Source organism: Gavialis gangeticus, unplaced genomic scaffold (assembly GCF_001723915.1).
Source record: "Gavialis gangeticus isolate Ggan-Ray unplaced genomic scaffold, GavGan_comp1, whole genome shotgun sequence".
NCBI classification, from domain to species: domain Eukaryota; kingdom Metazoa; phylum Chordata; order Crocodylia; family Gavialidae; genus Gavialis; species Gavialis gangeticus.
In genome coordinates this window covers 27,048,564-27,074,547 of record NW_017729031.1, presented here as the reverse complement: position 1 = coordinate 27,074,547, position 25,984 = coordinate 27,048,564, and the positions used below count along the sequence as shown (strand labels likewise).

General features: G+C 41.7%; 1 protein-coding gene across 1 annotated transcript in view; it reads left to right on the top strand.

Annotated features, from left to right (window-relative positions):
- Positions 1–24,017, top strand: part of CCDC93 (coiled-coil domain containing 93) — a 114,848-nt gene extending 90,831 nt beyond the window's left edge. Inside the window, exons 15-23 of the mRNA XM_019522523.1 lie at positions 549–630; positions 1,967–2,038; positions 4,158–4,229; positions 4,529–4,637; positions 9,680–9,762; positions 14,097–14,134; positions 16,335–16,419; positions 19,890–20,003; positions 22,834–24,017. Coding sequence (XP_019378068.1) covers positions 549–630; positions 1,967–2,038; positions 4,158–4,229; positions 4,529–4,637; positions 9,680–9,762; positions 14,097–14,134; positions 16,335–16,419; positions 19,890–20,003; positions 22,834–22,887 — 709 coding nt within the window. The 3' untranslated portion in view covers positions 22,888–24,017. The remainder of the gene's footprint in view (positions 1–548; positions 631–1,966; positions 2,039–4,157; positions 4,230–4,528; positions 4,638–9,679; positions 9,763–14,096; positions 14,135–16,334; positions 16,420–19,889; positions 20,004–22,833) is intronic.
- The last annotated feature ends 1,967 nt before the right edge of the window (positions 24,018–25,984 follow it).

The following is a 25,984-nucleotide window of genomic DNA, read 5'->3' as shown; positions in this document are numbered from 1 at the left end:
CTCCCCAAAAAAACTATAGTAGTTAAAAGAGTGTAAAGAGGGGAATAGAGCAGAGGTTTTATAAAGGTACAAGTGAGAGTTAAGGATGCAGCTTCTATTGAACACTGATAGAAGTTAGGTCACTAACTCCCACTTATGGGAGGGCTTTATGAGCCCTCCCTCAGTGAGATCACAATGTACGTGAAAATGAAACTATCTTTTTATTGTAGAAGTTCAGTGGAATATATTTGACCTGGAGGGCCCCAGGACCCATTTGATGAGAGGGGCTGTTTAAAGCCTTAAACTTGCAAAAGAAACTAAATAATATTTGAGATGAGAATAGCTCCCAAGATTTTGTTGGTGATAGAGAACTGCAGGGAACCACCCTCAGAGCACTTGCTTTCTCTGCAATACCAGCTTTTTTATTTTGCATCATGCAACTGCAACTATGTCTGTAACTTGGTTTATCTCCAGTACAAGGAAGCTTTTTAATTTTGTTCTAAAAACGTGTGTGTTAAATTTAGGAATTAAAAGAATTTAATATTATTTTCTGGGTTCTTCTAATTTAGTATATTACAGAACCTCCGAGCATTGGTAGCTATGAATGAAAATCTCAAAAGCCAAGAGCAAGAGTTCAAAGCACATTGTAGGGTAAGTGTATATTGTGTTTTATATGAAAAGTGAGAAAACCATGGTACATAGTAGGCAGTCCATCTCCACCTGCTCTGTAGTTGGTTTGTTAGCATATGGCAGTAATGCTAGATCCCATCTTGAGTAATGCCAACCCATTCCAAGAAACTAAAGAACTAAAAAACAAATTGCCAAATCTCCTATGTACTGTTTTTTTAAAACTGGACTACTTTGCAGGGCCATTGTTGGAATAGCTAGAAGTGCTTGCTATCAGAAGGTAGGAATCACATGTGGTAGATGGATTTGTGCCGAGTTCTGTCTCTTGGGATTCCTTCTTGAATAGCACAGGAGGCATCTTGACAAGATCATTTCTTGAACCTAGGCAGTCATGTCCTCAGGATGCTGGTGCACAATTTTGTGTCTTTGCACTCTACAAATGACACAGAAGAAAATTGTGCTGAAAAATGTTTAAGGTTAACACTTGGCTACATTAATGGTAGGTGGGGTAGATATGCACCTTCATAAACTAAGTAAGATAACAAGCCCAAACTTACGAACCTAAATTCACTTCGTACGTTAATGATCCCTCCCATTCACACAGATACAGATTATTAGCCACATTTTCCAAAACACTTCCAATGTCTTAGCCAACAGCTTGAGGGTCAGAAGTGAAAGCTGCTTGTTAGAGGGATAACCCTTTGCCTTTGGAACATCCCACTAGAAGAAACAAGACCAAGGTCAAACTTTGCCATTTTTGGAGCACGTTTCAATTCTGTTGCTTAATTACAGTATTTGCTGCTCAGTTCACTGCTGTGATGATGGGCAGCCAGGAAATAAATTCAGTGAGATAAGTGTTTTCATTCCTTCCTAATTTAACAATAGCTGAAGGGATTTTATTTGAACATAATGAAAAGAAAGAAGAATTAGCCTTAGGCATCAATTGAACACAGAACATTTCACCCCTAAGAATGATTGTATTGGACAGGTGTAGGAACAGAGGGGTTATAACGGAAGCGCTTTTGCAGCATTTAACTTATGTTGGCTTAATTAGATGTGATGTCTATGTGCTGCAATCCAGCATCATAATGCTATTTTAAGTCTTATGCTAGTGCTATTTTTTTTATATTGCATGTTAGTTGCTTGATGTTTCTCCAAGTAAGAAAGATAGATATTTATAAGTTTAAGAAATAAAACATTCAGTTTTACATAACGAAAAGCATTAGCTCGGGACATAAGAACAAAATGCTGTGTAATGTATAATTTTATTAGTGAAGCGTGGATTCAAGCTTTCTTTTTTTTTCTCCTGTTTGAGAAGGTAGATCTTAATTTAAAAAAACACCCTGTTGTTCTCTTAAAGGAAGAAATGGCACGACTTCAGCAAAACATTGAGAGTTTGAAAGTTGAAGCGATGGAAAATGAGGAGGAAAAGGTATATAGCAAAAATACATATGCTTATTTTGAATTGGTGTATAAAGATACTAGGTATCATTATTTCTTTTAGGAGACTATGGTAGATTTTTTAATACAGCATTTTACTAGAATTTTGAGGCATGCTGCAACCAGCCCTATCTAATGGATTGACTGTCATGTAGATTACTGGGGTTTCGAGACAGATTTGGCAGTCTTGATTTGCTACTTAGAACATATTAAAAGTCTCTGTGATTTGGCACTGCTTGTTATAAGAAGAGCATCACATGGTGCCACCAATTCAGGACCGAGGTTATGCTGTGCTGGGAACTATGTATGAAGAAAACAGACCCTTCCCCCAAAAACAAATCTAAGCATGAAACAAAAGTAGATGTATACCACAGACAGGAGAGAACAAAGTGAAAGTTATAGTTATAATTGGTGTGATAAAGGCACAAGAAAAGTGTTTGATGGAACTGTCATTTTAGAAAGAGTCTCTACTTTAGGATGACTAGTGCTGCCTTTTTTTATTTTTATTTAATTTAATTTATTTCTATTCTATATTATTTCATTCTGTTTTATTCAGTTTATATGCTGCCCTTCCCAACAAAGGCTCAAGGTAGCTTACAACAGAATAGAATGATCAGTAGCACCATTCTCTTGTATATAGAGTCAAGTTGGTCACAGATCCCAGGTCATGTCACTTTCCTGAATACAACATACGCTGAAGCCCCTTCTACCTGTTACAGGTATTGTGCGATTACTAGTTAATTGCACAGTTACCTTGAGGCCAGGTACATGTACAAAATACCTATCACACAATAACAAGCTCCAGTTAGCTATACATTTAGACCTTGAAGATGTGTACTAACTTGTCTAGCTGGTTGCTATCGAGCTCCAATTTGCACGTGTGGCAGGGGCTCCACTATGACTGGGAGCCCCACTAGCTGACAGGGGTGCTCCGAGCTGCAGGGGTGCACCATGCCCAACCAGGGCTGGGTGTCCTGCAACTAAGAGGACTCTCAGCCCCAGCAGTTGCCACTCTGGTTCCTGGCAGTACAGGGAACCAGAGTCCCACAGCTATGGATACTGGGGCCCATCTTTGTCCCAGCAACTGGGGGCCATGGCTGCTCCAGGGATAGGTAAAACTCCTGTGGCTGATGGATTGTGGCAGCCCAGATCCTTCAGCCACAGGGGAGTGTAGGGGGCACCCTCATGGCTGGGAGCCCCTCAGCTGAGGGGACAGCCAGGTGTCAGGAGTTTGCTCTTGCCAGTGCAGGGGGACCCCAGGATTTCAGGCTCCTCCTGCACTGGCAGTAAGATGTGATGGGACCTAATGCATGATCCCACAGTCGCACCTCCTGCCATGTACATATGGCATGGCAGGAGGCATGACTGTTTGGATTGCAATTAGATCCTACCGTGCCTTTACCTATGCATGTAGAGGGGCCCTGAGAGGAACTAAAACATTAAAATATTGGTTAAAATTTTATATGAAAAGTGTGATTTAGAAATCCAAAATGAATGCCTAAAGTTTTGATTCCCAATGTATCTCTGGTATCACACTGATGCAGGGGTTTTCAGCAGGGGGTACATGATTGAAAACTGCATACCTCCCCTGCTTGCAAATTGGCCTCTGGGGGACCCCTCCCTCTGCTCATCGACCGGGGCACTTCTTCCTTCTCGACCAGCCATTGGGGGTACACCAACCCCAAAAGGGTGAAAACCCCTGCCCTAATGATTTAGTAAAGTTAACATAAATAGTACAAGATAAAAACAAAGAAAATCTTGCCATGCATAATATATTACTGTACCTTGCAGTAATTTCTTTGGAGAAGGAAAACAATCTCCTGTGAAAAGCTATATAGCAAACAATAAAAAAAAAACTGGCAAAAGTTTGAAAGCTGGCAAAATACACAAATATTTATCTAGTACAAAGGACGCTTATAAGTATTGTTTTTCAAATAGCTTCTTTGACATATTTTCTTTAAAATCATGAAAATATTGGCATGATCTTGGATATCATTAAGGCAAACGTGAATGAAAAGAAAAAGAATCCAATCTATCTGCTAAGTCGTAATTAGAGACTAAAAGTCTGATAAGCTTTTAATCAGAAATTGTTTGCTTTCCCAAATTTTTAGGAACCAAATAAGATTATAGACCAACAATACAAAACAGAGAGAGAGAAACTTCAGAAGATCCGACTGTTATTGGTGAGTGCCAAGTAATACTTTGTTGTTCTTGTTATAGATTTACTAGGGCAATTTTTTTATAGTTTTCTTAGTGTAATATTTTAAATAGATTTCTGTAAAGCTTAAAAAAACAAAACAAAAAACCCAAATCATAAAACAATTTAGTGTTGTGAATCAAATGTTGAGGCTTAACAAAACAAATCTAGTAACCTTTCCTCTTTTCCATTGCTGTAATAGAGTTAGCTAGTTTAGCGGTTTGTTTCTGCTTTTCACTATTTTAAATGAAAACTAGGTATTTGTGTATTCTTCCATCTACTCAGGCCCGAAGAAACAGGGAAATAGCCGTTTTACAACGCAAGATTGATGAAGTGCCCAGCAGAGCTGAGTTAACACAGTATCAGAAGAGATTTATCGAACTCTATAGTCAGGGTATGTACATCAAACAGAAAAGTGCTACTGAAGGCCATGCAATGAAGGAGTGTAATCACATTATAAGCTTATGGTGCATGACAAGAGCACCTGCTAATTCTGCTGTATTTAAGGGTCATTTGACATTTACATTATATGCTCCTATCTTCAAGGCTTTATAAACTGGCTGTAAAAATTCCCTTGAGACTGAAACTTGATGCACAAGATCTCTGGAGTAAATTTTGTTTGCAATAGGTTCAGTCACTTGGTTCAATGATCAGTGTTTTGAAAGCCCTTAATCCACTGTTTATATGAGAAGTCCCCGTGTATCTGATTCATGTTTTATTAATCCCAGTTAACATTACTTTATCACTTTTTTTCCATGACACTTTTCCACTGTTCTTTAAGTGACTTGTTGTGAACCAAACAATATCAAGAAATCTAAGGTTAAGTCTCTTAATCTTTTAAACAGCTTCTTGTCCCTTTACAGGTACATGTGAGAGGGAGATGAAACGTAATTATTTTCCTTTACAAATAGCCTGCAATAGCCAAGCAGGAAGAGACTGCAAGTTTTAACTAGAATTTCTTCCCTATAATGATTTGATTTAGGCATATTGGCTCCAATTGTGTATGTGGGCACAATTTGTGCAACTGGACGTGCAAGTTGCCCATGTATTCTACAAATATAGTTCTGTCAGACTTGAATCAAGGTGGAGAGAACCATGCACAGTCTGTTGGATGAGGAGGGAGTGCATGGGTATGATTGATAATAGTTAGGCGCAAAAATAAAATGTATACAATGCTGCACTTGTAAAATCAAAAACTGAAAACTTAGGTAATACCAGAATGATGGTGGCCCATGCAACCTTCTTTTGTCCCTTTTAACTACTAGTGACTAGGCATAACAGTATATATCTAGTCACATAATCACATCCTGGGTTTTTGCAAGACCTTATTCAACTCCATGGACATAATGGATGGGGTGCCCCTTTACTGGGAAGCTGTTCAGCACATATTCCCCCTATTGTTCAGCATGCAGCCACTGTCTCTCTTACTGCACCTGATTATACAGGCTCTTCTATGCTATGGATTATTATAGTAATACAAGCCATTAATTTATTTTTATAGCATTCAGGGAGGGTCATAAATATTATTATTACTCTTGTTTTACAGATGAGCTACAGAGAAATTAAGGTGAAGGATATTTAGCACTTTTGGGTGCCCTATTTGAGATCCACAAGACTTAATTTTTCATGGGATTTGGCATTAAACTCTACTTAGTGGTTATGTGGAGACTACAGACTTACTGTGCCTGATAGCAGTGCCCTCAAACATGCTCCACTGTTCTTTGTGCCTTACCCCTCACTCCCAACCTGAAAAAATACAGCTGAGTTCCTGTGTTCCTGTGGATGAGCTGGTTAGTTCTGAGTGACAGTGCCAGTTAACCCCTCCCACCCACCTCCAAATGCTGTGCAGAAGCACAGAGGGCAGGGCAGCATGGTATTTTTCAGGGTGCTGCTGAGCATGGCAGGTTTGCAGTCTAGAAATAGCCAATGTGTTCATAGCGTAGGTCTTGCAGGGAAAGTCCTGGGCAGTATAGTGCCCCGTGTGGATGAACCTTTGGGGAGTTAAGCTGTAAAATTCTAGCAAGTCTTTCCTGAACATGTGTGAATTAACCCCTGAGCCTTGCCTGTTAATACATTCCAAAAGATGTATATGTGCATTATACAAGCCTGCCACCAAAGTACTCAACTTAAATATCCACATCCATGGAGATGGAAAGAGAGTAGTTATAACTGAGCTTTTTAGTTCAGTCTGCACCCAATGCAGTGATGTTCCAGCGGTGACTTGCAGGTTTCCCAGTTAAACTCTTCTGCCTGGATGGGCTAAGCCCAGACAGTCAGAAAGCCCAAGAATGAATCGATTCCATTTTCACAGGTTAATCTGAATTACATAGATTGAACCAATAAGCAAGGGAACAGATGTTCACTTTTGATTCTGGAAATGCACCTGCATATCTGCAGTGAACCAGGCCAGAAGCTGGGGGGTGATAGAGCAGGCCCCCCTGGTCATCTGGAGCAGGCAGCCTGGGCCAAGGCTAGCCTGCCCACCCTGCGAGGGGGAGTTTACATGCTGGTGCAAAGCATCCTGGGATGCTGGGGGGACTGTGAGTTGACTGTGGAGGAGATCTGGTACAGAAGTTCAGTAAACCGATTTAACCTAAATCAGTGAAGTCTGATACTGTTTCCATCCAGGTTGATCTTAAACCAGTTTTGGCTATTTTGAAAGTGGCTTATGTGCACTGGCTGGCCCTATGTGCCAGATTCAGGGCACAGGTCTAGTCTGGCTCAGGCACCAGGTGAAGTACATGTCCTGGACCAGTCCCAAGCATTGTGTGTAGGGCCAGGGCTGGCACATACTGCATGCAGTGCATGAGCTTGGAGCTGGCGTGTGGGCTAGTCTGTGGGCCTGATCCAGCCCACAGACTGGCCCCATGCTTCTCATATTTTCATAGTGTGGGTCAAAGCCAGGGGTGGGCAAAACGCGGCTCGCAGGCCACATGCGGCCTATCAGGCCATTCTGTCCGGCTCATGGGGCCCCTAACAATTTTAGAAAATTAATCTGCCCCTGGCTGCATGTTGTGCAGCCCTCAAGGGCTTGCCAAAACTCAGTAAGCGGCCCTCCACCCAAAATAATTGCCCGCCCCTAAGCTGTTAAGGAGACTGTGATTGAGAAACCCTGTTTAATTGAGAGATTCTTTGTTCCTCATGTCCCTGTCCCCCTCTCCCATGCTCTGATCAGTAGAGGTCAAGTTTATCACAGACTCCTAGTGATTGACTTCCTAGGTTTCCTTTATTACAGTGTTTACCAATGAAATGTGCATTGATGTTGGTTTGACTATGAGCATGTGGTTGCAAATTGCTAAGTTATTTTCAAGGCTGTTAATGTTTATTTTGATCAGCTTACTTCATTTATACCATAATAGGAGCATAAAGCAGAGGTTGCTCTTTCATTCTTCCAGGCTTAGATAATTAAGTTACTGTGCATAGTTTCATTGAGCATAGCACAGGACATCAGTTCAGCAAAGGTCTTGCTTAAAGCATGGCAGCTCATTAGCTCTTGTAGAACATATATAGTGAGAATTATTTAGTCAAATGGGCCAAAATGAAGTCACTGATGACCTGCAGGGCCATTCTTGTAATTTAATTTATCTGTGCATTTCCATTTCCAAGGTAATATGGTTAATGGTTAATATATTAACTGTAAGCACTCTTGTAATATGGAGGTATTGAGCGGCCTGACTTATAATCACAGGCCTCTGCACTAGATGCCATCAAAACATGTATAACAGTGCAGTAGTATTAAGTGTGTAGAAAAGTGAGCAGCTTCCCCTTCAGTGGGAATTTTTTGTCTGCATTTCTGTGCAATGCTAGCATGTGTGTTTTTTCCATACAATCTGTGCTGCCATACATCAGTGTAGCTAGGTAACTAATGAGGGAGTTTGGCACTTATACCTGGCACCCTGCCTCCCCCTCGCTGCCGCGTCTGGGCCCTGTACAAGCTGATTTGCCCCGGGCCCCACGTGATCATCTCTGCATATTTTAAAATATGCAATTTGGTTGTTTTAAAGCCTCTAACTTCCTGTTTTCCTTTTTTGTGGCAGTTTAATTTGTTCATAGGCACTATTAAAACCTTATTATATAAACAAATGTCTCATACCACAATTCCACAGCATGGAAAACTGACTCAGATTGGGAAACATAATACCTCTTACTCATTCATCTCCTCTGTTGACCTTATTTCATATAAGTTCCTTCAGTCCTTGCCATTTCTGCTATAGCTGTGTCTAGAGTAGGATGATGAGGTAAATGTGTCTGTGTGTAGGGTAGTGTCTTCCTTAGCCCATGCTACCTAGCTTGAGCTTGACCCTGGTGTGCTGTGTTTCTCCACTCGATGCTAAATGGTGTTTTGAAGTATGTTCCTTAACATGTTTGCAAAGCACACCTTTTTCTTCGAGATGGGGCCTAAGTGTTCTCCACTTCCTTTTCTGTAGAAATGTCCCTTCTGCTGTCTACTTTATATTATCCCCTCTGTCACCCATCAGTCTGTTTTTTACATGCAGGTTTCACAAGTTGAACGGAAGTGGCAGACGCCAAAAGATGCTAGGCAGCCCATACGATGTTCAAGGAGAAAGAGAGCTCTCCTTTCTTTTCATCCTCCTAACTGGTAGTATCTCCTTGGATGTTCCTGAGGTGCAAGAGCTACTGTTACAACTCAATGACGATTCTTCGTTTTCAGTACTCAAGGCAGGCCTTTGTAGAGTCATTTTAAGATCGTTTCATTCCAAAGTCCTACTGATTTCCCTCTCTCCCCCTCTCCCACTCCCTGTGCTGTTCCCACCTCCCCCAGCAGATTTAGTTACTTTGCTCATGCTTTTTTAAAATCCAAGCTTGACTCTTTTTAAACAGATGTGGATTAGCCTCCTGGAGAGAGGCCTTGCACACTCGCCTCCTTTCTGAGTGAAAGCCAGCAACTCTACCAGACTGTTTTTAGATGACATCTCTTGTAAAGCAGGCCCCACTGGCACATCACTGTCAACAAGTAATTGTTGCTGCAGTTGTGGCTTGAAGATAATAGTGACATGAAGTGCAAGGCCTGTCCCCAGAAGGCTTATCCACATCTATTTAAAAAGAATCAACCTTTTAAAAAAAAACTATATCACTGAATCTTAACAGTAGGAACAAAACGTAATCAGAAAAAAGAGTTTTTTATCAGAATGAAAGATCTTTGTGCACTGTTCTCCTACCTAGAGTCCTAGAATGGACTCCCTTAAACCAGGATTTCACCTCCTTTGAGCTGGGTTAACAGTATCAAAGCCTCCTTGTTTTTTCTTTGTGTTCCCAATGGGAACATAGTATGAGAACTATTTTTAAACCATTTCATTAGAATATATTTGCTAATATCAAATTAGGCAGATAACAGCAACGAAATATCCTGAACATTCTGGAAGAACAGTCGCCTTGTGCCCTTTCATTGTTGTTCTGTTTTTCTTTCATTTGCAGTGTCAGCAACTCACAAGGAAACCAAGCAGTTCTTCACCCTTTATAACACACTGGATGATAAGAAGGTATATTTGGAAAAGGAGGTAAGAAGATATTTTTTTAAATGTTTAGACCTTGACAAAATGGCGCTATGTTTTTGTATAATATTCACTGGATTGGGTTTGTTGGAGCAGGGGTAATCACCTTGAAAAGTTCAGAAATGAGCAAAATGGTTATGGACTAAATTTTGTGATGAAGCTAACAAGAAAACTGGTTGACTTAATAGGACCCAGATATCACTTTTGTGTAAAGCTTCTTAAAAAGTGTCAAAATTTCCTTGCAGAACTTCCTGCAAGACTGAATTTTCTTACAGGCTTCTTGTAGTTCTCTGTTTTGGAGAAGAAAAATGACCACAATAATCCTGGCATGCAGCCTTCTTCCATAACCTTTGCTTTAAGAGGTGGCTATGGCGTTGGGTTGTATGCCAAACAGGCCACTGTAGGGAATTTTTTTGTGGTTTTTTTGGAATATGAAGGTGGTTCAGATTGTGAAATGTGTTTAAAAAACATATGAGTCAGTTGAACAAAATGCATCAAAATACATTTAATATCTAGTGTTCCGCATTTTCAGTTTTTACTGATTTTTTTTTTTTTTTCACTGATTAAATCCCCTGATTTTTTTTATTGAAATTATTCGATTTTTTTTTTTACTGATTTACACCCACTTTTCAGTTCACCCAATTTTACTGGGTACAGTAAAATCCCTGTTAACTGCCATGAGTGGGGAATGGCTGGGGGTGCCAGTAAGCTAAAAGTGCTGGCTACCTGAGGCACAGGTTTCCAGCTGGACCCGGGGGGGAGGGGGGGGCAGGGGGTTGGCAGCGGTGGCCGCACGGGGGCCAAGGGAAGGTGGTTGGAGCCACTGCCTGGGGGCATGGGGTTCCTTGCTCTGATGCTGGGAGAGGCCGCAGGAATTGCTTCCGCGGTGGGTGGGTCCCAGCTGCACCCTGGTGGCTCTGGCTGTGGCCCTGTCCCAGGTGCTGGGAGCCCCAACAGGGGGGCGTGGGCAGGCGGGAGAGCCTGGCCCTGTTCCCTGTAACGGCCGCTGTACCCGGCTGCTCTGAACAGGCCCACAGGGCTGGAGTCACTGCCTGGGAGTGCAGGGCTCCTGGTTCTGACCCCAGGTGGGGCAGGATGTGCTAGTGCTGGGGTCGGGATCTAGGTTGGGTCCCCACCCCTTCCACGTCCAGCCATACTGCACTCCTGCCAACCACTGGGCTGTGCTGTGCCATGGTGCAGGCAGGTGGTGTCAGCTGTTCCTGGGGCCACTGAAGCAGGGGCTGGGGAAAGTGAGGACAAGAAGAGCCCTGGGGAGTTCAGGGCACAGTGCAGCCCAGAGGCTTCAGGCAGCTTGCATCGGCCGCTCCTGGAACTGCTGCAGCAGGGGCCGGGGTGAGCGGGGACAAGTTGCGTCATGCCCTCTGGGGTTCCACTTGTTCCCACTCATCCCAGCCCCAGGAGCAGCTGACGCCACCTGCCTGCACCACGGCATGGTGCAGCCCAGGGCCTGGGGTGAGTAGGGACAAGCGGTGGAGACTTGGGGGATTCGGGGCATTGTGCAGCCCAGCAGCTGCTCCCAGGGCCACTGCAACAGGGGCTGGGGTGAGCGGAGACAAGCTGCGCCATGCCCTGTTCCCCCCAGGGCTCTTCTTGCTCCCTCTCACCCCAGCCTTCTCTGCAGCGGCCCTGGGAATGGCTGACACCAGCTTCGGAGGGAACTGTAAGTGGGTGCGGGCATAAGCAGCACAGCCCTTGCTGCTACATGCACCTTGGGAGGGCTACGGGCTGGGGAGCTGTGCCGGGTGACTGTCCTGAGAGCAGATCCAGGGGCACACGCCCCCCAGGAAGAGCCCAGCGCAGCCCGCAGACTTCTTGGGGCACACATAGCAGCAAGAGCCATGCCCCCTGTCCTGCACCCACTGACGGTTACCTCTGCTTTGCTCCCTGCTGCAGCCCCAGGAGTGGCTAATGGGCTGAACCCCGCCCTTCCCCTAGCCCCAGCCTTACTCCCTCCATACCTCACCACCATGGGAATGTGTTATTTTTTTCCCCGATTTGAACCATTTTTTTTCTTTTCTTCGCTTTATCCTGATTTCAACCCAGGCTTAAAAATTCCTGGATTTTGTTTTTTGAAAATAAAAACTAAAAATGTGGAACACTAAATGTGCCTAAATGCTGTGCTGAATCGAGCAATATGGCTGAGAATATATATATTTTTTAATTAGGCCAATAGTTTTGACAGGAAGTTCTAATTAACCTACGTGTATGACACCGACATGCATGAGGAATATGTAGCTTTGTGGAGCAGGCTTAGAGAATGTTTTACCCTGGATTTGTGTTGTTTCTCAGATTTACATAGCATTATAGTCATTTTATGAGTTCTGCAAGACAAAATTTATCAGTGCTGTGTATCTGACTGGTCTGACAAAAGTGTCATTTAAGGGTTTTCCTTCCACAAAAGCTTTTAGGGTGTCTATACACGTGCTCCACGGTGGAGAGGGGCACTTTAATAAGAGTGGGTCTAAGAGCTGCTCTGATTAAAGCACCTGCAGCGTCATGTATATTAGTGTCCCATGCTTCAAAGTGGCAGCAGAGGTGCTTGAACTAAAGCTGATTTGAGCTTTAGTTCAAGCGCCCCTGCTGCCATTTTGAAGCTCAGAGATCCTGAATAGACATGACATGGAGGCTGCTGGAGTGGGTTAATTAATACACTAATTGATTGAAAGGTTAATTAATTGAATCTGCTGTGCTGCTTGCGGCATGTGTGTAGGTGCCCTCAGACATTAGTTCCTGGTATGTGAGAGATGGTATTTCTTCTTTCCAGGCAAAAAAATAGTTTCTAGGGTCAGAAGGGACCTGAGCAGATACCGAGTCAATAATAATAATAAATAAACAATAAAATAAGTCAACTTTATGTATTTTCATATAATCAGATTTATGTTTAAAAATACACATGGACCATACATGCAAAATGTCTGAATATACATCCTGTGATACAAGAAACAGAAGACTAATCCCAACTCTAAGAGATGTATTCTCTATAAAATGGGGAAGAAATAATAATAACGGGAAATGCTTTGATTAATCTACAGGATCAGAGGTGGTCTTTGCTGTATTATCTTTACCTAAGTAGTAGTGTGTTGTGCACCATTTTAAATAAATATTAAGTTGCAGATATCATTATTCTGGTAGTACAAGAACAACTACAGAATTCATTGCAGCCATAAACAGACATCAAAGTGTTCTAATTTCTTGATGTTAATCACAAGAGAAATGTCTTAGCGGCTTTTTTATGTCATCTGAACTCTTGAGTGGAATATGCAGTATGATTGTAGTTGTCTAACAAGGTTTCAGTGACCAAATATTTTCTACTTATGTATATAGAGAAGTTCCCTGTGTTTGGGGGTCTTTGTTTTCTCAAGTGCGAAGCAAATATTCCCTCCATTTCTACAACTCGCTGAGTATTCAAGCTATACAGTAATTTCAAAATAGCAATGGAATAAGGTTCACAAGGAAGGCTATAGGGGAAGTACTCAATGAATAGTTTAACTGTTCTGTTTTTCAAGCAGCCAAAAATGTTACTCCTGGGTGATAGTAGAAAACTAAATATTGATTATTTTCTGATTCATTGCAATGTTAATATCCTCAAAATGGTATTTGGGGTTTTCTTGCTGTGCTGGTATGATCTCCTATTAGTCTCCTAGCACCACTTGTAATAACGTATTTTTTTAAAATAAATTTCTGTGGAGATGGGTCCAAATCCTTCATGAGCACCCCCCAGAGCTAATTGCAGGATCAGGATCTTGGTTAGGTTTCATTTTCCCATTCAAATCTCAGTTGGCATTGTATGTGAAGATCTAGTCCATAGGCTCTCAAAGGTCCCCTAAATGCTTATTAACAAAGCAAACAGCTACCCAGTCCACTATCGCAAGTGATACATTCTCTGCAACGTGCCTTTTACTGCATCTGCATACCGTAACTATCTTAAATTAAGCTGTCAGTGACACTGGTATAACTACATCAGCACAGTTAAACCTCCCCAGGATAAGTGTGCTGCATGTATGGTGATAGCCCTGCTTGCACTTGTGCAGCTTCTTCACCACAGGAGATTTCTGTAATATAGTCAAGGCCCTTAGCTATGCACGGGCTAAGAGCAGTTTTTACTCATTTAGATTAAATGCAAAGCTGTATTTTTGTTCCTGAAATAAGTGGGCTGTAAATATCTCAGTGCATCCAGCCAGGCACCTGCTCTCCAGGGCCAGAGGGTGCAGTTGTTGCATAGTCACTTTCTGAGCTGAGTCGTATTTAAAGTCAGCGAACATCTGTGCAGGTATGAAAGAGAATGTACAATTTCAGCTTTGGCTTTTTTTCTTCTTCAGGTTAACTTGCTGAACTCAATTCATGACAATTTCCAGCAGTAAGTAACTTATTCTCTTGGAATTTGAGATTTAAGATGAGCCAGTTAAAAAGTGGTGTGGGATTTGTTTAAGAAAGTTGCAGGATAATTTTCTTTCTTAATTCTTCATTTAAGCTTTGTACATTTTGAAATCTAATGCCTGGTTTGATTTAAGATTTATTTTTTTAACAATTCTAATAAGCTCACGATGCAGATTGGTTTGATGATGACGGTATCTCACTTAAAAGCCCCACGTGGAATATACTTGTTAATTCTTTTTTATATTGTGCTGAATTACATTAAAGTTACCTCAGACCCTTCAAACTCCATTGGTACCAACAGATGCATATATTGAATACTTTTCATTGTGATAGGATCCACAGACCTGTTTTCTGAGTTATGAGCTCCCTTTGTAGATTGGTCTAGTCAGTAAGAAGGTGTTTAAGGTATGCAGGTTGTAGCGGTATTGGTCTAGAGCAGAGGTGTCCAACCTTCTTGAATGTGGGGCCAGATCATGAACTTTTTATCACCCAGTGGGCCAGCAAGCCATATTCAAACACCCTCTGTCCTGGGCCAGAGAGACCCTACCTGTGTACCCTACTGCACCTGCCTGTTACTTCAAGGTTCATGGTAGCTGCTGGTGGGCAGGGGCAGGAGGGACCCATTCTGCATCCAGCCAGCTACTGCCCCAGAGACTGAAGGGGAGAAATAAATAGCTCCACACCTCCATCCCCCAAGCAGCGCAGCCCCACAAGCCGGCACTGCCTGAGGGGGGGCTGGAGCGAGGTGGCTGCTGCACTGCAGCCCCTCACTCACCCGCCCACCCACACAGCCCTGCTCACCATGGTGCCCGGCTGCCCGCGCACACAGCCCTGGTGGGCTCAGGGCTGTGAGCCCGGAGCGCAGGGTCCTGCAGACACCAACTCCCGCCACCTCACCCTGCAGAGGTCACGCCAGAACTCCCTGTGCTGGCTTCCCACGTGCTGCTGGGGACGGGAGGAGGCCGGCCAGGTTGGCACCAGACAGCAGAAGCAGCGGCAAAGCCATGTGCCGCTCGGGACTGACTGGTGCAGGCGGGGGGAAAATGCAGCTGAGCTCCTGCCGCTCCGGACAGGCTCGTGCCGTCCCAAGCAGCACACAGCTCCACCACTGTTTCTGCTGGCCGGTGCAGACCTGGCTGAGCTCCTCCCATCCCCAGCAGCTTGTGGGAAGCCGGCTTTAGCCACATGCTGCTCTAGAGGAGACGGACCCAGCCAGGTCAGCACCGGCCGGGAAAAGTGGCATGCAGCTGAAGTCTGCACTGGCCAGCAGAAGCGGTGGCAGAGCTGTGTGCTGCCCAGGAAGAAACAAGCCTGGCCAGAGCAGTAGGGGCACAGCTGCATTTTCCCCCTGCCTGCACCGGACAGTCCAAAGCAGCACATGGCTCTGTCACTGCTTCTGCTGGGGCTGGGGGAGGGACAAGGCTCGCAGCACCAGGAGCCTCAGAAAATGCCTTGACAGGCCGCATGGCGGCCCTCGGACCATATGTCGGACAAGCCTGGTGTAGAGGAAAAAGCAATCTGGGCTCATGGGAGAGATGATATCTTTTATTAGACCAGCAAGATTTTTGCCCAAAAGCTTGCAATTAAAGTTTTTTTTGCAAAGATCTTGTTGGTTTAATAAAAAAAAAAATCTTCTTTCCCATGAGCCTGGATTGCTTTTACCCATGTTTAACAGTTCATTTAGGCAGTCTATCTTTAAAGGTAAAATATGGGCATCTAAGATCATCTTAGTTGTAGATTTATCTAACAAAACCCTGCTTAGAATACTTGCCAGCATTTCAAATACATTTCTACTTTTCACATAAGCTCCTTTTGTAAAATGCTTAGTTTGAGAGCACAATTTCTATCAGTGAATTCTGATTAGTACTGTACAGAATGCTACAGGAGGAAACAATCTTGCATGCTGCTAGGGTTATAAACTGAGCTGGGAGTGGATCCCGATGGTCCTACGATGGTTTACACCAACTTAACATCTACACCTTCCTCTTCATGGTCACTGATCTTGGATTTTTTAGATTTGCTTTTCTTTCAGTTTCCAGAAAAAAACAACAGCCTACATGTACATATTGCTTTGGGTATATTTTGAAAGGCCCACACGTAGGATAGGCAGACCAGCTGTAGAGAGAGAGCTGTCTCGTTGTTGTATTGTTGTTGAACTTCCCTTCCTTCTCATTTTCCAGAGCGATGGCCTCTTCGGGTTCTCGCGAGCAGTTTCTGCGGCAGATGGAGCAGATAGTAGAAGGAATTAAACAGAATCGAATGAAGGTTAGATGCCATTTCTTTCATTCTTTGACAGAAACTTGGAATTATTTCAGAAAAGCCTCCTGGCTTGGCGTGGGGACGGGAGACGGAGAAACCTGTGAAAGAAGGTGCAAATGAATTAAGCATCTGACAGGTTTCATCATTTTTTGTTTCTTTGTGTCCTCAAAAGAGAGCTTACAGCTAAACATTTTAGAACAGAACAAGATGATACTTTCAGCAGCTTTGTCACTACCAGCAGCATGTACCACTTGGACTGTACAAAGATTTTTAACAGATCAGTCCTTTGAGCCTGACTCAGCACTAAGATCAGCAGGAATTTTCCCCTGGACTTGCCTAGTAGTAGAGTCAGGCCTCAGTGGACTTCTCGGTGAACACATATGCATACATTTCCCAAGGCAACAAGAGGCTTTTGCTATAGCAGAAGCATAGCAGGACCTGTAGAGATCCCAGGCAAGCTGAAATACAGAAGAGACTGTCCTGAGCACATTTATAGAAAGTTGCTTGGGTTTTTTTTGTAAATTTGGTGTCCTTACAACTACTTGGGATTTTTTGCCTGTTTCACTTTCCCTTTTTGTTTCTTTCAAATAGTAATTCCCCAAAATACTATAATGCTCGCCATGGTGTCAGGCTAATTAGTCTAGAGCTGACGTCGTAATAGAAGTACTCTCTGTGGTTTCCTGAGCCAAGAATCATGTGGCGTCATGATTGTAATTCTGTTCTTCACTTCGTTTGAAACCTGAAGTATGACAGAGTGTAAAGGAAGATGCTGGCTCAAGCAGTCACATCCTGAGAGTGCAGACTGACCATGCTGTGTCTTTGTTCTTGCAATAAATAACTACACAGGGGTTCCAGATACAAATGCAATGGCCCTATGGGAGAGCAAATGTGCCTGCAGTGGAATTTGTGTAATTACCCCCAAACCTACATCCTATCAGTCAGAAACATGCTGCTTTAAAATATTTCTTTCCACAATCTCAATGAATGACTCGATCAAATTATCTTGGTGGGCTTTCTCAAGGACTGGCAAAAATAAAGCGTGCGAAGTTCTTCTGTGAAAACAGAATTCATTATAAATTGTTGTACTTGGTGGGGAAGGAGGTTGCTCTTTAATGGTAGGGGCTGGAAGGGCGTGAGGTCCCTTCCAGCCCCTACCATCTATAAATCTATGAATTTCAGGGATAAAGTCCACCTGCAATTTCTGACTGGGTTTTAAAGTTTCTGGAAGATTCTTGCTACACTGAATCATAGAAAATTAAGGCTGGAAGGGACCTCGGGAGGTCTAGTCCAACTCAAAGCAGGACCATCCCCAATTAGATCATCCCAGTCGAGGCTTTGTCTATCCCGGTCTTAACTTCCAGGGATGGAGATTCTACAACCTCGCTGGGTAACCCGTTCCAGCGCTTTACTATCTTCCTAGTGAGAGTTTTTTTTCCCTAATATCTAACCTAAACTTCCCTTGCTGCAGCTTGAGCCCATTTCTCCTTGTTCTGTCATCTGCCATCACTGAGAACAGTCCAGCTCCATCCTCTTTGGAACCACCCTTGAATTGAACTCCTATGTAGTGTTGGTACCTTGTTGCTTTCCACCGCAGAAATACCTGTCCCGGTGGATGGACTGGTGTCAAGCACTAAGCACTGACCAACATTTAGAGTGCTACGGGAGCCCTTTGGTTAAAAAGCAGTACCTGAATGCAGCATGCCTCCACGTTATGAGCACATTCCTGTGTCAGTCAGGTAGACAGATGCAGAATACATTCTGACCAGTAGTTTACATATGGTCCTGTTGTCTTCCAGGATCTTTCCTCAAGGCAAATTATTTTGTCCTGAGATAACCTCACCAGAGGGATTTGTGTCTAGCTAATGATCTAAATATCATTGCAGACGGCTCCTTTTTATTTTGCAATTTAAAAGAAAAGACACGAAAGAATTGGAAGCAATAGCTGCTGCATCTGAAGCTCTAATCTCGTTTTGTAGATGGGGCGATGAGAGTGCTATGGAGTGACTGAGTACTGTTTTTTAAAGAGTAGCCCTGAGCCTGAGCTTAGATATAGTTTCAGATTGCCAAGCGGAGTGGCCTCCTGCAGACTGCTTTTTAGATGTCAGAAGAATTAACAAGCCCGTAGGTCAATAACAAGCATCTCTTTGAACAAGACTTCATTCAGGCTGAAGAGGTTAATAGATGACACAATCCTCATTCTTTGCCTCTCCAGATCAGCACAGGTTTTGTAGTGATCACTGAAGTTTCTTGTCTTGCTCTTCTGAGCAGATGAAAGTGATTACTGAAGGTGGTTACTTTTAGGCGCGAGCTAACTTCATCACAATTCCTGGGCTCCTGGCTTTCCACATAGGCAGTCTTTCCCCAGTATGATTTGTATTTGCCTGTCTCCTTTTGTGTAATGAAGTATTACTTGTTTAGCCATTTGGGGTCTGAATCTCGCACTAAGAGTGTCTCGTTAGGTGTTCCACTCCTTCAAATTAGTGTAAATGCCAACTTTAAGGTCCTTGTACTTGGGCAGAGGACTGCAAATGAAAATAAGACTTACTCTTCCTCTGATCGCCAACAATATGCCTGTTGCATAGAACGTGTGCCAGTATTTGTTGTTAAACATTTGTATAATAGACCTTAGATGTTTATAAGATTTTACAAAGTGTAGGTAGGTTTTTCACCTAGAGCAATTTAAAATCTAAGTCAGATTTTGACCTGACCAGTACAAAGAGAGGTCTTTGTCTAAGGAGGAGTGATGAAGGTTTACTGTTGTTCACATTGTGTTTAGTTTCTCACTGTTTTTAACAGTATTGTTTTACTTAGGGAAGTGTGCAAGGCCTTCAAGAGAATAAGGAATAAGTGACTACGTGTAAGGACCTACTTAAGTCTCAGTTTCCTGGATTTCATAAAAACCGAACAATCTGGGATTGTCTGAAATCTACATCAACAACAACAGAAACTTAATAAAAATAAAATGCTACCTCCTCAGTGGCAACCAGCGGTCCTTGCTACTGGAAGGAGAAGGCATTGGCTGGCAGAGCAGCATGGTACATTTGAAATACTAATGCACTTTCTAAAACTGTTGTGGCTGACTCTAAATTTTTCAGACTCTCATATCATTTTTTTGATAAAGTAGAAAGATGAGGGAAGCTTCAGCTATTTCACCAATACCCTTTTGTTTAAAAAAAAAGTTTGATATCAATAATTTCTCTCTCTCTCATTTGAACACCAGTCAGTAAACCAGACAATTACCCCACAAAGGTTTTTACACTTTAGCCACTCTGAGGGGTCCTGTTGATTCTCAGGGGAGAAAACTAGGAAGATATAGTAGTCTCTGAAAAGTGAGGTCCTGAAAGTTTGTTCTGTTGAAGGAAGGAGCAAACTCCATTACATGTCTTATGAAGCCTCTTTCCTAAAGATTGTGTGGAAGTGCATGTGATATTTCTAGCTCTTATACCGTACGTTTTCTTTTGTGCTGTATTCCACAGATGGAAAAGAAGAAGCAGGAAAACAAAATGCGAAGAGACCAGTTAAATGATGAATATTTGGAGCTGCTAGAGAAACAGAGGCTTTACTTTAAAACAGTGAAGGAATTTAAGGAGGTAAGAGCTCTGTTTGTGTGGACAGAAACCATTTGAGCTAGCTAAACATCTGGTTCAAAATCAGTCTTGAAAGCCAGCCCACTCCAAGATAGCTTATTGCCTTGACATAAACCTTCCTGTTGGTAAGAAACACGTTTCTAGAGGTGTTTGTTCACTGAGAAAGACTTTGACTTCTGTTTAGCCTTCTGAAACCTGCTTTGAGCTATTTCTTACAGAACCCTGGCTTTTCCTTTGGAGGAAACCTGATCTCATCTTTAGTTAGCCTTCTGTTATCACAGGAAACTGGGCAGTATTATTATTAGCACTCTTATTCTGTGAACATGGCTAATAAGCTCTCAACATTAGCACATGAACTGTGATATTGAAAGGTTTGTAATTCATCTCATTAACTTAATTGAGCAGAAACCTCAGTGAACAGAGAAGCATAAATTTGTTTTCAATAACAAATACTGTCATGACTTGTTAGAGTAGACCATAGGCAGCCACTGATTTGCCTAAAAGTTAAAGGCAGTCTTACTGGCTAATTGCAGATAGTGGGATTTTCAGAAGCACTTATTTTCAGCTTTAAGTCTCTTACTATTGCAGTCATTGGTAGCAGTCCTAGGCCAAGCAACTGTTATTAGTAAAACTATCTAAAGTTTTATCCACGTACTCATTTTAGGCATAATAGTAACAACAGTGATTCAGTTAAAGATATTTGTCATATGCGTTTTTAGTAATGTATGGATTTAAGCTAATCAGAGGTATTCTGCCATTTTATCTTCCTTTCTCCCAAAGAAAATAGCATGAAGTGCACAAAATTGATCTGTCTCATCCTATGTCTAGGTATAAATTCCTTGGGAGTACTGATCAGTATGCTATGTTGGAAAGACTTGGAAAATATGCAGGACTGAATAGGGCGAGTCTTCTATTTAGAGCCATGCCAAGTAGATGGAGTCAGCCTGGAGCAAGGAATAGGATTGCTTCATAATCCCTAAAAATTAATTCTTCAGTAAAAATCTGTGTAATGTTTTCCTAGCCCAGCCAGGCTATCATGATGTTTCATTGACCATCAGCTAAATTTTACGAAGTGTTTTGGGACATAGTACAGAAGCGATTGTGGAAGTAGAAACTCCTACCTGAGTAGAGCACTGAACATGGCTTTCCTATGAAGGCAAAATGAAAAACTTAAGCTAAGAAACTACATGAGAGAGTCATTTGGTATATTTACTTACTGGGTATAATAAGCTTCAGCATTTGTTGACATACGATTTAGGAGAGCACTTGACATTTCTGAAGAAGGATGTGTGGGGTTATTTGTGCCAAATGTTCAGTTTCACAGCTGTGACAGCCACAATATCTGATTCCCGAGTGAGGGGTTTATTCATAGTTAATAAGGTTTGTGTGTAGCACACACAGTTAGTTTCAATAATTAAGTAATCCTTAGGCAACTCGGATACCAGGATAAGAAATGTCCATGCTGGACTGGTATCAAAGATTTGAATCAACTGCAGTTCTCTAGTGGAATTCCCTGCAGACCCATGAAAGAGAATTGAATAATGCAGAATAGAGGTGATGTAGACGTGTGCAAGGAACTGCATTAAGATGAGGAAAGAAAGGCAAAGTCTTGCTAATCTGGTCGGTACTTCCCCAAGGCGCTTGTTACGAGAACAACAACAATATAACAATAGCATGCTGACACACGGCCCTTGTGATGAAAGAATCCGTCACAGACAGAAGGAATGCAAAAGTTTTGCTGATTTGTAAATGATGTAGAAGTTATATGTTGTATAATTTTGTCCTGGATGTTTTTCTCTGGGTGAAATAACAGAGGAAATGGAGAGTCTTGTGTCAAAGCATTGTGAAAGTACTGGTAATATTTCATTTTATTTTTACCTTGAGTTTCTATCTCTCTCCATAATGTGCTTGTATGTGCCTATTAATGCCTCTTGGAGAAGGGTTACAAAATATTACTGCCATGCAGGAGATCTTTAGGTTCGGGTGTTAGGAAGTGGCATTGTCCTTTCATTTGCTGTGTCTTTTTTTCTCCTCTTGCATTCTGTGTCTCTAGGACACTGGCAGGGCCTGCTTAATCATTTGTGTGACTACAGGAGGAGTTTATATTCTCTGCAGTAATTAAGTTTCCTTGGAGAATGAGCGAGCCCTCCCCATCTATTGTCCCTGAGGGAATTTCTGCTCCTTGACACGTTCCTTTTTTTCACCTGCCATGTGATGTCAGCATTTTATGGAACAGAGAAACATGTACATAGTTCTTGTCTTTGCACAGAGTTGTTTTTTTTTTTCAGCAAAATGGGATTCCAGGATTCCAGATCATGTATAGGTAATCTTCATTGCAAATTAGTAAACCAAACAAAAGTGGATTTTATAACTAACAGCATGCCAAAGATAATGTGGAAGTGATTGGCAAGCTACATCACCACCTGTAATAAGATCTTACTGTTGGATCCAAGTTATGGATGAGTCTAAATAAGCTCCAGCTCATTCTCCACAACCTGCCTTAGGTTGAAAGGCTGACGGGAGTGAAGATTGGTTGTTACCTTGACTAAAATGGTTAAGGGCTTATAACCATTCAGGGAGGAGATCTGAATAAACAGGATCAGTTTAATGTAGTCATTCCCTAACTGCTTTACCTGACCCTGGCTTGTCACCTCTTCTCATAAGCTTAGCAGCTCAAAAGAGCCACAAAATAACCCGAGGAGGTAAATGGGGTTTATCTTTATGTTCCTTTCTGCTAGCCCTTGTACTTCAGGAGTCTTTGGTTTGGCCTGAATGTATGTACATCAATTATTACAGTTAATATTGAAAACTTATTCCTGGCTTTTGTCAACAGGAGTGCCGTAAGAATGAAATGTTGCTGTCCAAGCTGAGAGCCAGTTCTTCCTGAAAAACTCTGTCCAGTGAATTTTATACTTGATTGTTCAATCCATACATTGAATACCTTTTGAGAAGTGGCATTGATAACTGCAATGTACATATATGTAAACTGCTATAGAGGTCTTTTTCTTTTCAATATGTACTGTTCCACATTATTTCATTTAATGGCTGTATTATTCATTATCACCTCCTTTACACAGTAAAGAGTTAATGCAGCATAGCAAACTAGAAATATTGTCTAATGTTATTTATTTGTTTTCTCACAATAAGGATGATGGGATTATTTTGTACTTTGGATTTAACACTGCACTAGTTTTAACTTCAGGAAAAAAAAATATTCTAAGTTTGTAACACAGTTGGGGAAAAATGAATTGAGACATCATAGAGTATAGAAAATAGAATAAAGTGATCCTTTTAGCCAAAGTAACACACAGAAAATGACTTATTTCACCTGCTAAGAAACTAGATTCACTGTGATAAATACACATTCTAGCTAGAATGAAACTTCAGGCAATAAAAAGTGATTCCTGATGGTTAAGAAAATGTTAAGAGAAATTTTGAGAAAATGCAGACTTAATTTATGTAATTCCCTAGCGTAAACTTAAAGATTCTATATTTTTGTACATACTTCTGTGAAACTTCATCTTACATTATCTATATATATATATGTATAAGAGAGAGAAGGATCAGTTAAATTACTAGTTCCCAGACGCACCACTTTTTTATCACTAAAATCATGTATCACTGTCTGGCTTGAAAAATGCACCTATAAAAATAAATTCCAATTCAGCTCTTAATTTGGAAAGATTCAAGTCCAGACCTTCTCCTCTGGAAGCTAGAGTAACTTTTTAGGTCATGAAGAAACCATTCCAGATGAAGATTTGGTCTTGTAAGTTTAGAAAATTTTGAACACTTGACTTAGCAGTTTTTATATCTGTGTACAGTATTTTATAATTCAAGCAGCTTCTTTTTTGTACAAAACATCAGGTTTTTGGACTAGACTTGCTAATGTACAACATTCTCTTTTGCTGAAAAACCTCAAGTTCTTACTTTTTTCCCCAGTAATGATTGATGATGACAATGCTGTTAGATTACTTACTGTGGCAGGTGAATAAGAAATAAAAAACTGTTTCAAATCCAGTGATCTGCAGTGATGGTAACTTCTTTGCTTTAGTAATTTTGATGCATAGGAGCTTTTACTGACCCATGTAAATGCTTCATTGTAGTTTCGCAGATAGAAGTCTAAGGTGCTGCGTCTTTACTTTTACCAGTTATTGGTTGTGCAAGTTTGGAATTTATGCAAAGAATAACAGCCAGAGCATGTGAAAAGGGGACCATAATGGCATAGGTTACCTTATTTCAATGGTCAGCAACCTTTTAAGGCTTTGGGCCAGATTAACCCAGCTTGGGTCAGAGGCAGGCTGGTGTGTAGGCAGGTGGGGGCACTAAGACCTGCAGTTTTCCCCACTGTTGACATGGGGAAAACACCTGCTGCTGTTGCTTCTGTCCAAAGACCCATAGCCATGGGCCAAATGGATGTCTGAGAGATGTAGGTTGCTGATCCCTATCTTACTTAACTGTTGCTACAAAATACAGACTACATGGCACAGAAAAGAATGCTTACAAAGTCATCGCCACATAAAGTCCCCCATTGAAGTCAGTGTCAGGATTTGAAGCTTCATATCTGGTGCCATGGAAACTCTACTGGATTTTAAAGCAAGAAGGCTTTATCGGGGAGTGGAAGCTTGTGTGCTGCAAAGTCAGTGATATTCTAGCTGAAAAGTGCTATAAGCTTTTTCTGAACTGTGGGAGAGTACATTCAGTGCAGTATACCAACTTGTTAACATGTCTCTGCCTTTTGGGACAGTTTGAAACATTTTCCTGTATTTCTTGAGGATAAACTAAAAAGAAGTGCAATTGCTGTGGCTGGGACAACATGCTTATTAACTCTTCCATACTGGCAGGTGACTGAGTACACAGAGACTGCTATTTGTGCATATGTGTTTTTAAAAAAAAAAATTTTAACCTGAAATGGCTGAATAACTGGGTGAAGGGAGGGAGATGGAGAAGAAAAGCATGTATTTAAAATATCTGAAGAAGAAATTTTAAAATTTAATATTGGTTGTAAATATATTTCAACCAGAGCAGCCTTAGGACATAAGTTATAAGAAAGCTACTTATTTTTGCATGTTCTAAATAATTGTGGATTTTTTTGTTGTTTTGTTTTGTTCCCTTTGCCAGAGTTTTTCATCTAATTCGTATGCTGGTAAATCACATTATTTAGGTACGGTGATGGTAACATTGTGGCATCATAATGATTATGTACCATTATAACAGTTACCAGTCATAATGGTTATTTGCTTGAAACTTCTGTATCTGAAATATTTGCAAGATGTCTTTTTTAATTTGAAGGGATATTTCTTAAAGCAGCAGCACATTTGCTGAACTGAAGAGGAGAAATTATAAGATGATAGATGTTTTAGTGGGTCTTACAGAGGAGGAAGAGCAGGTGGACAGGTGTCTTGAATAGGTGAGTTTCAATTTAGATTGTGACTGCTCTAAAAATTAAAATACTACAGCTGTTTTGAATAGTACATTTTTGCATGTTTTGCATATTACTGTTGCACTTTCCTATTCTATTTAAATATCGTATTTCTGTTTGTGTTGCAGAATAAGCAAATGTAATTTAAAAAGCACTAGGCAGTCAAGTGGCTGGTTGGGCTTGCTTTCAGCTAATGACGTGCTGGCATGTAGAAATCTTCATATCTATCTTGCTTTGTATGTAGGATGATTTGGGAAATGCTTGAAATTTGCATAGACTTCATAGCTGTTAGGGCTGGAAGAGACCTCGGAAGATCGAGTCCAGCCCCCTGCCCCTGGGGCCAGGGGGTCAGCTAGGGTCAAAGGATCTCAGCAGGATCCTTTGTTCTCCTAGCCTTATTTTCCTTGACAACAGTGAGTAATTGCAAAGGACTTGAACTGGAAGATACCAGTGCTCATGGAGGTAATGAATTGTTTCAGTGCATGTCAGGATGGGTTTGTTCTCATAGCCATAGTACCATACCCTATAAAAGAACAACGTGCCCTCAACTCTCACAGATTTATCA